The sequence below is a fragment of the Gobius niger genome (assembly GCF_951799975.1).
Source record: "Gobius niger genome assembly, chromosome: 6".
Classification (NCBI taxonomy): domain Eukaryota; kingdom Metazoa; phylum Chordata; class Actinopteri; order Gobiiformes; family Gobiidae; genus Gobius; species Gobius niger.
The window spans coordinates 30,731,094-30,743,189 of record NC_136857.1 but is presented as its reverse complement, the minus strand read 5'-3'; the positions used below and the strand labels follow the sequence as shown (position 1 = coordinate 30,743,189).

The window sequence follows — 12,096 nt, the reverse complement described above, 5'->3', positions numbered from 1 at the left end:
AAGCCCATTGGTCGCCCCCCAAAAATTGCAATTCCTAAAGACGGTGCAATTTTCCTTGAGTGTTGCCCAGTGACTCCAAGGCAGTGAACAGGCCAACCAGAAACTGATATATTTTTTAAATAACTTTTGTATTCATTTGGAGTTGACCTCAGCCCATTAGAAGATCATTTCCGATCCAGCTACGCCTCGTTTGGTCCCAGGTTCCAGGTTCCCAGACTGCATCTTTGGGACTGGAAACTTAACTCTGGTCTGGGCTGACCCCAGTTTTCAACATTGTTCAGTTCAGTAAAGTTTGTGTTTTGTTCCAACTCCACCAGTGCTCCTGCGTTGGTGTCTCTGGCAGCTCCTGTGTGTTACTGTTTTTTGTGAAGTACAGTGTTTCTAAATTGATTACTTCTGAGTGTTTTGCATCAAGGTTTTGTGCACTAAATGTTTTTTCACAAGAATCAATAAATTACCAAATGTTTTTTACAGAAAGAGTGGCTGACAGTTTTTGTTAAAAATGTCTGACAGAAGAGGTGTGTGATAATTACCTTGACCTTTTTGTCTGAAATGTGTCATTTCTTGGAGGAACACTTTCTAAAGGAACATTATTTTTGAAGTAGGCAGACTGAACTCTCATTCTCGTAAAGGTACTCTACCCAGCAACATGTACAATAAGGGTAATGATTCTGAAGCATAACATTGTGGTGTGGAGGCGTCCAAATGTAGCCTATATAGAGGAATCGAGAGTATTCGTCCTCATTAAGGAGCGATAGAAACTGGAGCTGTAGTCAGGGTTGCCAGGTCTCCGCAGCCAAACCTGCCCAAAAATATCTGGAAAACGGACCAAAATCTGCGGACATACAGCGTGGCTGTAATCTTCAATGTTTTGTCCTATACAGAGCCATGTGCTCCTGCGCTCTCTTAAAAAGCTGCTCTGCGAGTCTTGGGTTTAAGGTTTTGTCAATAATGGTCACTCAGCTCAGCTCCACCTCCAGGGAGCTTCAGACATGTAGTGTTGAACTCTGCTGTTCCATTTAATTCTAAGCTGCGGCTCGCAGCCTTTCACATCACTCCTTCACCTGCCAGGGTTGTGATGTGATGAACGTCATTAAGAGATCTGTTATAAATTAAACCTTAATAATGTTGATGCTTAAATTGTATGTGTGACCTGAAATTTTTAATAAATAGTCACATTTAAAGTTTGGGTTTCTGCGTGTTGTTGTGCTTGGATTTCTTCAGTACAGTTAAAAGATTTATATAAGACTTTCTTCCTGAATGTCCATATTAATCTGTCAAAGAGAATTTTACTAGTGCCCCCAAACTAAACCTTATTTAAGCGATTGATCACATTTGTTTTGAGTTATCAGTATCACTTAACAATACCTAAGCAACACCTAATATTTCCAAAGGTAATGCCATGAACATGAATTACAATAAGCAATGTGTCACGAATTACAGACAAATTACTCAAGTATATATTATAATATTCCTTAGCTGTCTGGTGTGAACTTTATGTAGGCTACATGTATATGAACTAACAACCTGTGTCAATAGCAATTCATTTGACAGGACTATTGAGTTTGATAGAGACCCACACTGTGATGAAATACTCACTGAGCTAAGTCAGATGCACAATTTCCCTACTGGAAAAATAAAGTATACAAACAAACAATATATTTTAAGATACTTCATAAAACTGTCAAAACCGTCATGAACAAAAGAACATTTAGAAATCGGCTGCACTATGTTCTCAGCCGCACGGGGGCGGCAGAGCGCGGAGAGCCCCGGAAGTTCCTTTACACTCGTCTGTTTCGGCCACAACAACACCGGAAGTCGTGTCATTCTGTCACATCTTTGCTTCTTCTTTGCCAAACTTACGTGAAGAAAGGTCAAACCAAGTGGCCGTGCGCTGTCCATGCCGCAGCCCGGCCCCGGACGGTCAGGACCGCGGAGGGAGCACGAGCCGCTGTGAGAGCGGGCGTGCGGACGGAGCCTGGCCCGGGAACATGCCTCTCGTCCCCGCGAACCAGGCTCAGCTGATCCGCTCCAGCCAAAAGGACGAGTATTACCAGAGTGTCCTGAGAAACAGCGCCAACGAGGCTGTCCAGACTGTCGCAGGTCAGAGCTGATTCTCTAAAGCAGTGCTTCTCAAAGTGACGTCCGGGGCCCCCTGGTGGGCCCCCTGTAGTGCATATGAGGCCCACCAGGGGGGCCCAAAGCTCGTCCCCAAAACAGAACAGCTTTTTGGAAAATATTGATTTTGTAAGGAAAAATACATATGTTTACTAAAATGTACTGTTTAAAACCAGTATTTTGTCTACAACCATTGATAGCTTTTGCTTTGTATGTCACTTTAGCTGTAAAATGACTTTAAGTGGGGTAAATCATTATTATTGTGGGGCCCATGAGAATCTTGAATTGATAAGGGGGGCCTGGACTGTGGGAATGGCTGCTCTAAAGAATGTGGATTGATGAAGTTATGATCCACAGTCTGGTATTGTCGGAACACACAGTTATATACAGGAGTGGGTAGAGTAGCCATAGTATTTACTAAGTAAGAGTAACGTTTAAAAAATGCTGCGAGGTGATGCTTCAAATGGTTCTTGAGTGATAAAGAAAATGTAGGTAAACACAGGTGCTGTCAAAGACTAGGCCTAAAAGTATGCTAGCATGGACAAAAAGTGGACGGCAATAAAGCAAGAGAGCAGAGGCACTCTGTACAAAGTAACGTTGCTTTGAAATGATTTGATATGAAATAACATCCATGCCATTAATAGAAAAAAGAATATACATTTTCTGATAATTTGAACGGATTTGACTTACCATCTCGATTTCTTAGGTGTATTAAGTAAGAACTGTAGTTCAAGGCTCGAAGAGCGGCTATGAAATGATAGTTGATCTTTTCACATATATTTATCATGTGTTTTTCCAGATAATGAACTTATCGATTGTGAAAATACTTTGAAGAGGTGTAGTTCGTGACTCTTCTTCCTGTTTGTCCTGGTCAGGGTCGAAGCGATGGCTGGACTGGAGGAGGGAGGTGGAGCTGCTCACAGACGTGGCCTACTTCACTCTGACCACGTTCTCAGGTCAGTATTGCCCCTGATGTCCACCAGACCTCGGAAGCTCAGCAGGAAGGGCCTGGTGTGTACTTGGATGGGAGACCGTTTGAAACACCAGGAAGCCTGTGTGACTGTAGTGAGAGAGTGGCTGGTGGTCGGAGGGGCTGATGGCACAGACTGTGCAAAAAGCACAATACAAAGCCATTATTATTATTATGTTTAAATGGTCTAAAAGTCTCTGAAAAGAAGCAGAAGACCTCAGTGTCTGCACAGTCAGTGTATTACAATATGAATGTATTGCGGAGACTCACACCTGTCTCCCCCTGCAGGGTACCAGACCCTGGGTGAGGAGTATGTGCACATGGTGGCTGTGGACCCGTCCCAGCGCAGAGTCCCGTCTGCGTGGCGGCGTGCGGCCTTCGTCCTGAGCCACAGCCTGGTGCCGTACCTGCTGGACCGCACGCTGCTCTGTGTGGAGAGAGAGCTGGAGGAGGGCGGCAGGGAGGCACCACGCCAGGTCTGCTCTAGACCGTTCACCACGTTGTTCTGTTTGTTTGAGTCTCTTTGAGATATTAACACATTGCGTGCCAAAAACACAAAAACTAGACACTCTAATACACCTTATGTGTGATTTTGGTAGCTCTGTGATGAAAAGAAGTGAAATAAATGATGATCAAAAACTTGTGAAAAGTCACGATCTGGACATTTCATATATATTATTGCGTTTCTTTAAGGGCTGCAAAAAACTATTATTTTGTAATCGATTTATCTATAGTTTTTTTTTAGGATTAATCGATTAGTCGCTTGGCTGTGATATGTAGGACATGTTCATGGAGTAAACTTAAAGTGTTTGTAGGAGACTTTTTGTGCTAATTCTGCCTCTGATTGGACGAGACACAGACAGATATTCATTAAATTTACAATGTACAAAACACTACAGACTCTTCAAAAATACTACATGTTCATTTCATTTTTGCTCTATTTGAGCCTGTGTGAACCAGAAAACGATTAATCGATTACTAAAATAGTTGTCAACTATTTCAATAATCAATCGATCTGCGGCAACACGCTGTGTTTCGAAACATGTCAACAATGTTGTCTTTGGAAATTGACTTGAAACAGAGATATTTAGGCATTTGCCTCTTCACATAATGTTAGTGCCAGAGGACAGAGGTGTGAATCGGAAAGGAGAGTGTTTCATAAAACATGTAATATCTCTGTTTCTAGAACAAAATCTGTGATTTTGATCAAAACAAGCCTCTGTTTATCTTAGATTTCTCAGGAACCGAGGCACATAGAATTAAACTGTTTTCACCGACTGAGAGCTTAGAGTCTCACCTTTTCAAATGAACAATGTGTCCATAGCTACAACATAGAATATGCTGTGGTGCTACAAATATCATGAAAAATGGTCTGGATTGATGGCACTATACAGCTAAATCCCCAAAACAGCGCAGCTCGCTGGAGCGCATGTGACAAAGCAGATGGAAAGATTGAAACAGTTGAGATTTTAACGTTTCTCTGAGTTAATTCTCTTGGTCTCAGAGTGAAAAAAGTGAATATTCCTCTTTTCTCCAATGTCAGATCAATAGAGTCTTATTTTTTCTTGCAAACAAGACGTTACAGATCAATTATTAATACTTAGGCTATATCTATTAATAAACAAATAGAAAAACTGATCTTTTCTACACTAAATATAAGCCATAATAAATGCCGAAATCACAGAGGCCTTCCATCTGTCTGACTGGCTGTTTTTTTCCTAACGCTGCCTGAAACAAAAACATGCTTAAAAATGAGCCAAATTTCCATTTTAGCCATGGTTTTGGTAATGAAGTTCTATTTGAGTTGTATTTTAGTCTCGATGTAGACGTTATTTCAAAGTACCAGGGTTCCCGTGGGGCCTTATAAAGGTCTTTAATTTGATTTTGTGAATGTTTTCTTGAAATGTGGCGTTAGGTTTACCAGCAGCAGAATTCTCGCACTGAATTTTTGTGAGTTTACAAACACACGAGAATCCTTCTTGAACCGCTCCCGCCTCCACCGTTCCGAACCGCATAAAAGACACTAAAGAACAACACGGTGATCACAAAAACATGAGGTGCTGCCCATAACGCAAACAAGTGGATCCAATCAGCAGAAAATGCCGCTCCAAACGACCTCTCCCCGAATGATTCGAGCCGGTCTCAGACTGGTGACAGACAAATGTTATTGGCTCTGGAATCTCAATGTGGCTCTTGCAGCTTAGGTCTAGGTTTTCAAGCATGTGTTTTGAGGACCAGCTCCTCTGATTCATCCAAAATAATGAATGAGCTCAAGTTTTATATATTTTGTGAATAAGGAGGCGGAGTCAGGCGGCCTGATGACACACAGCAGCTAGCAATGTTAGCATCACTCTGTCACTTTCTTATTATTGCAATTTGAGACAATTTGTAAAAGAAAGTGCTCTTCTCCATCTCCTTCATGTTCAAACCCATTTCTTAGTTGATATTATGTTGGTCACTTGTTTCTGTTAAGTTATATAAGTAATATATTTTTCTCTCTTTGAATCTAAAATTTGACTTGAGCTTGTATAACATGTGAGTGGTCTTTTTGTGGTTGTTTTATCAGTATCATATCAGGACTAAACCCAGGCCGTGTGTTCCTGCTCAGGTCTCCTCCTCCAGGCCCTGGGGTGTGGAGGGTTGTCTGCGGAGCTGCGTGAAGCGTGCAGTGGCCGTCCTGACCCCGGCCCAGAGGAGCGCCTGTGCCCCGGCCGTGCCCGTCCTCCAGCAGGCCCTGGACCTCCTGCACCGCTTCCACGCCGCCCTGTTCTACCTCAGCGGCTCCTTCTATCACCTGTCCCGGAGAGCGGCCGGCGTCAGCTACGTGAGTCCCGCGGGAAGAGTAGGAACCAGGAAGTGACTGGTTAAACTTGGTGTTTGTGTCCTCAGCTGCGAGCGACCGGGCCCTCGGGAGACGACAGCGCCATCAGGACCAGCTACCGCCTGCTGGGGGCGCTCTCCCTGCTCCAGCTGCTGCTCACTGTGCTCCTGCAGCTGCACCACTTCAGGCAGAGGCAGAGGTCCCGGGGCGAGCGGAGAGTGCACAGGAACACGCTCCACAGGTTTAAGGCCATAGCAAATCTAAATTTCTTTGTTTAAAAAAAGGCATTTCTTGAGTATTTTCGCTGCGTCCGTGACTTTCCGCTCTTCCATTTGTGTTTGTCCCTTCAGTCCTGACTCAGGGTCCGGAGTGAGCTCCAGAGCCCGCTGCATCCTCTGCCTGGAGCCGCGGAGGCACTGCACGGCCACGCCCTGCGGTCACCTGTTCTGCTGGGACTGTATCACCGAGTGGTGCCAAAACAAGGTCAGGATCAGTCTCTGGGCTCTGGTGAAAACTGAACAGAAATCACTAAGACTGAGGTTACATTAGCCGAAAACTCACTGTCCTTTATGGAATATGTTTAGCTTCAATGGAAAATAAAATCATCATAAACCAGTTGTAAAAATGTCATGCGCGATAACATAGTCTCAGTTTAGGGTATAGTTTAGTTATGTAACAAAAAAGAGCTACCACCTGCTCTTCAGCCAACTGTTATATCCAAGTATTGTTTAAACCAGGGGTGCCCAAACTTTTTGTCTCCGAGGGCCAAAATGAAAAAGTGCCTTAGGGTCCCAATCAGTGATGTCAGCGTGAGACACATTTAACTGCAAATAAAAATAGTTACTTTGTTTTATTTTTTGGTATACATTTGCATTTAATTCTATCTATGCAAATAGTATATAACAAAATCAATCATTGTAGCAATATAGTGTTTTTTTCGTAGTATAGTTGCTACATCAAGCAATGAGAGTGTACCAACTATCCTAGGAAAAATGAACCTTGCGCACAGTCGTGACACCGGTAACAGCAGTCTGTCAGTCCTGTCAGATCTAGGGGCTTGGTCTGAGACGGTCAACAGAGCAGACCCCGCCCACACACTCACCCCCCTCGTCTCCCCCAAAGCCTCCGAGACCACCCTTTCTCAGCAATTTTTGACTTTAGTTTGTGGGTGGGGAAAGGCTCTGCCACGCCCGTTTAGTTACTTTTTAACTTTGCGAAAGGAGTGAAACAGCGGCCCCAATTTGACGTTGGTGGCCAAAAAGTGTACTGCATCTATATTTGCCATTGAGAATGAATGGGGGAGAGTTAGTATTAACCTCTTAACTCCCATCTGAACGGATCCAATTTTCTCCAGTTTGGCTTTACCCTAATCAAAAAGATTCTTGGGAAAAAAGCACCAAAACAGCCACAAAAAATTAGAAGAAACCAAGGATGTAAACGCAACCAAAAACAAAAATGTGATAAAAACTCAAACAAAAAGTGACAAAAATTCAACAAAAAGCGGACAAAAATTCAACAAAAATTCAACAAAAAATTGACAAAAATTCAACAAAATTGTGACAAAAATTCAACAAAAATGTGACAAAAAGTCAACCTACAAGTGACAAAAAAAAAAAAAGGGGACAAAAACTCAACAATAAAAGTACAAAAACTCCCAAAACCCCCCCACAAAATAAAACATAAAAAAGGTGACACAACACAGCAACAACGCAAGAAAAAGATCAGTTTTGTGGGTCTTAGCTTTCAAATGAGGTGTTACACAGGCCTATAGCCAAAGAGGACAGAAGGCGTTCGGTTTAGGCGGGTGGTAAGAGGTTAACCAGATGCGGCGCGAAAGTAGGTCACTCTGGCGGGCCAACTTAATTGTTCTGGGGGCCAAATTTGGCCCGCGGGCCCCACTTTGGGCACCCCTGGTTTAAACAGTGATTAGCATGTGCACAGCTGAAGGAGTGTTAGTTTCAGATCCCTGCTGACAGCGCTGTGTGCTTGTTGTTCTCAGGCCGAGTGTCCTCTGTGTCGAGAGAAGTTCCAGCCGCACAGACTGGTGTATCTGCGCAACTACTGCTAGTTCCACTCCAGCTGACGGGAGATAGGAACCACACCAATCTGAAGACGGGACAGCGCCTGTGGGCCGCTCTCTCGCCGTGCCGCCGTGTCCTTTGGCAAAGGAGATGAAAACACTGATGGGGCTGAGAGACAATCCCTGAGGAGAGACTAACAGGGTTTTCTAAATGGGTAGAGCACAGGGTTATTTTCTGGATGAAGGACCTAAACCTGTGGCTGCTTAAATACCAAGTAAAGGGCTCCATCTGGTGGACAGAGAGACGAACTGCACCTACATAGTACAGAGCCGATTATTTAGAACATATTACATTTTTACAGTAACTTGCCCAACACTGTTCTCTACTGGGACGCTGTCTTTATGCTAAGATGGTAAGCCGATATATCGGGCCGATATTTGAGTATCATTCAATATATGCCATTGACAAAATGAGCTAAAAGAGCTCAGTCAGAGGTTTAAAAAGAGCCTCCCACAAACCCCTCGGCCACAGAGAAGCGGAGAAACATCATGGTGAAGTTTGTACCTATTTGATATGTTTTATGTTGCAGACTTTTGTGTATAATTTTGGAATCTTAAGAGACAGAGACTTGCAGTTTTTTGGGGGGAATTTACTGATTTCTGTCTTTCAAACGAGCTCCCTCTGAAGAACCCACTAAACCTGAACGTTCTGAATGAAACAATAAATGGCCTGTAAAGGTTAGCTTAAGGTTAAGGTGCTTTATTTGTCATGATACAAAACTGTACAATGAAATTTGTCCTCTGCATTTGACCCACCCTACCAACGCCACTGGAACCACCTGTAAGGAGCAGCATCAGATGTGGAGCCAGGCTGATGGTCAGAATCACCTGGCTGGAGGATTTAACTATTGTAGATATTTTGATATCATTATTAATGAAGACCAGACATTTCAAAGCAGTTTGCCCCCTCTTACTTCAGTAGCTATAGAGGCGCATCTGCACAAACTGAGAGTATTTTAGCTTTGTTTTGAACACAACACTCCACAAATCACCAATATATCATTTGTTTTGCTGATCACTTTGGGTGCCCCCATCTTTACAGAGTTGAAATGAACAGCTCAAGGTGTGAGACAAACGGTTGGTAACCACTGGACACTGACATGGTCGTCTGCACTGTCATTAATACACCACTGTGTGGGTGAAGTGTCTTGCCAAAAGACACAACGCCACTACACCTGAAGGCCCCGACCTTCCATTCATGAGATACCCGTTACTACCATCTGCACCACATCCAGGTCAAGAAACATCAACACAGCTTTCAGGAGCAGGATGATGGACAGGACCAGGGGCGTGGCTCCAAATCCTGGGCCTGGAAACAAACGATCTCAGCATCTGACGCCAATGCCTCTTTGACGCTCCCTCACCAGTTCTGCTCGGCCTAACTGTTTGAATTGGTTCAAACATAACATAAAAATAAATACAATAAAAAGAAGCTACATTGCAATGAGGCTCTTCATCTTGTTTTACAAATATTTCTTGAAAATCCAGATAGACGCGCGCGGAGTCACGAACGTGCCGTGCGTCGGTGCCATGGTAACGGAAGTGAGTATTTAAAGAGCGACTTGACTACAATCTTTCTTTTCACTTCGACCCTCGAGTGGAGATTACACGTGAGGTTTGTATTTCATTTCTTATTAAGTCCATGTCACTTATTGGTCAAAAACACATTCAAAAGACTTTCTAACATTTTCTAACACTGTTTCTGTGGCTGTGCGTGTGTTTTTGCAGATTTACGAACTACAAACTACTGAACGATGGCGCCTTCGCATCTGGAGCTGCGGTTCCCTCTCCTGGGTAAGTATCTTTACAATATGCTATTGTTTATCAGCAGATATCGCTAAAATAGCTGCAATGTTCGATGTTAGTAACAGTTGTGTCCGTGTGAGGCGATATGGGCCTTTTGCTAAGGCTTAAGCTGATGAAATGGCCACTTTTACATAGTTGGCAACTTTCACTCGACGATTTCTTTTTCGTGCCTGGTTATTCCCTGATAAAAACGGCTTAAATGTCTCAGTAGGAGTCCTAAGTTAAACGTTATCAAGGAATTTGTTGGAAAACTAAGGTAGTTTAGTTTTTGGACGTCTTGTTTTGGTCAAAAGTGGTCAAGTTGATGAACTAGTCAAGTTTACAGCTACTACTTAGTTGGTAACTTTCACTGGATTACTTTTTTCCGTGCCTGGTTAAAACCAGATCAAAATGGCTTCAATTCATAAGTAGGAGTCTAACGTAAAACATTATCAAGGGATTTGTTGGAAAACAAAGGAAGTTTAGTTTCTGGGAGTCCAAATTCATGGATGTTTTATGTCAGCTTTCCAGCCCAACATTCTAAAGTGGCAGATTTGTTTCACAAATGCATTGGCAAGTTTTAAAAAGCTGATCAATATTGCGTCAATTGACACTTGTGTATTTTTAGGTTTAGACGGCGCTGTCAAGGTGCCCTGGGAACTTACACAAAAGAGATACCAGACTGAGGTCAGTACTTACTTATTGTCATAGTTTTAATGTTTCTTTATTAAGAAATAATGTTTTCATATTTATTATTTTATTCTTAATTAGTTTAATTTTCACTTGATTTTATTATATCTATTTTATTTAAAGAATAGAATAGAATAGTTATTATCTACCGAGGTAGAAATTCATCTTTGGCTCACCGACACACAGAAATACAAGACTGTGGACCATACAAACATGCCCAATAAAAAAATAAAACCAAAACACACATATAAGAACAGTTCATTTCTGTGACAATTGTATTCAGGTCGCTGCTTCATTCAGAATTCCCACAGCACAGGGGACAAAAGATTTCTTAAACACAGCCTTTTTAGCCAGTGGGACTCTGTATCGCCTCCTAGAGTTCAGAAGCTCAAACTGAGGGTTGAGAGGGTGAGCAGAGTCAGAGGCAACAGCTCCAGCCTTTGTCAGTGTCCTTTCCTTGTCCAGCTCAGATAAAGGTCCCTGAGGTCTTCCCACAATCCTATATACTGTGGATTTTATGTGCGGCACTTTGGAAACGCTTGTTTCTAACATGTGCTATGTAAATAAAGTGGATTAGATTGAATGAATATGAAGTGGTGAATAGTTCTGACATGTTCCTGTGATGTAATGCTCATGTTTGTGTGTTTCAGACCTTCTGTGGGACGCTCCGTTGGCCGACCTGTGGGCGGACCCGGTGGACGCGGGCGACCCGTGGGAGGACGACATCGATCCGTTTGAGGTAAATGGTTTTCCTTTCTTTTTTCAGCTGGCTTCTGATGAAGAGGAGGAGGAGGAAGACGAGGAAGACCCTGGCGAAGACGAGGAAGACCCTGGCGAAGACGAGGAAGACTCTGGCGAAGAGGAGGAAGACCCTGGCGAAGACGAGGAAGACTCTGGCGAAGACGAGGAAGACTCTGGCGAAGACGAGGAAGACTCTGGCGAAGACGAGGAAGACTCTGGCGAAGACGAGGAAGACTCTGCGGACTCTGGCGAAGAGGAGGAAGACTCTGCGGACTCTGGCGAAGACGAGGAAGACTCTGCGGACTCTGGCGAAGAGGAGGAAGACACGGACTCTGGCGACAGCAGTCTCTCGGAGGAAGAGGAAGGTGAAGAGGACGACCAGCGCTTTCCTCCAGAAGAGTTTGGGGCTGGCTGTCGGGCCCCTCCTGCTCAAGCTGTGGAGCCGGTGGGTCTTCCCCAGGTCCCTGCCCCACAGCAGCGAGCAGAGAGCCCGTCTCCAGCCTGCAGCGCCCTCGGTCAGCTCTCTCCCCCTGGACCCTCCCGTCCCCTCCTGGATGTGTCTTCAGGCCCTGCTCTGGACTTCCTGCCCCTCGGCAGATCCAAGCGCAGCAGGGACGAAGATGACGAAGACGAGGACAACGACTTCAAGCGCCCGCGTCTTTCCGCCTGAGAAAACGTCACTTCACCCGCTATTTACTTCCACTACCCCCACGTGCTCCAGGACCCACAGCCGGACATGGACTAAGTTTTAGCCTCCGAGCTCTGGACCTGGAAACTTCATTTCGGCGACTTTTACCACCTTCCTCGTCGCCGCCTTATAACCTGTATATAGTCTTTACTTAGCTGTAGGTGTGTGAGCTTCAAAAACAAAAAGACCAAAAAAAATCTTTC

The 12,096-nt window shown here is 44.0% G+C and overlaps 1 protein-coding gene across 1 annotated transcript; it reads left to right on the top strand.

The window, feature by feature from the left end:
• The first annotated feature begins 1,926 nt into the window (after window positions 1-1,926).
• Window positions 1,927-8,022, top strand: pex10 (peroxisomal biogenesis factor 10). Its single transcript, XM_079558075.1, has 7 exons — window positions 1,927-2,103; window positions 2,994-3,074; window positions 3,377-3,564; window positions 5,697-5,912; window positions 5,978-6,150; window positions 6,260-6,392; window positions 7,909-8,022. Exons 1-7 carry the CDS (start codon window positions 1,992-1,994, stop codon window positions 7,975-7,977), a joined length of 972 nt encoding a protein of 323 aa, XP_079414201.1. The 5' UTR covers window positions 1,927-1,991; the 3' UTR covers window positions 7,978-8,022.
• Window positions 8,023-12,096: the final 4,074 nt, after the last annotated feature.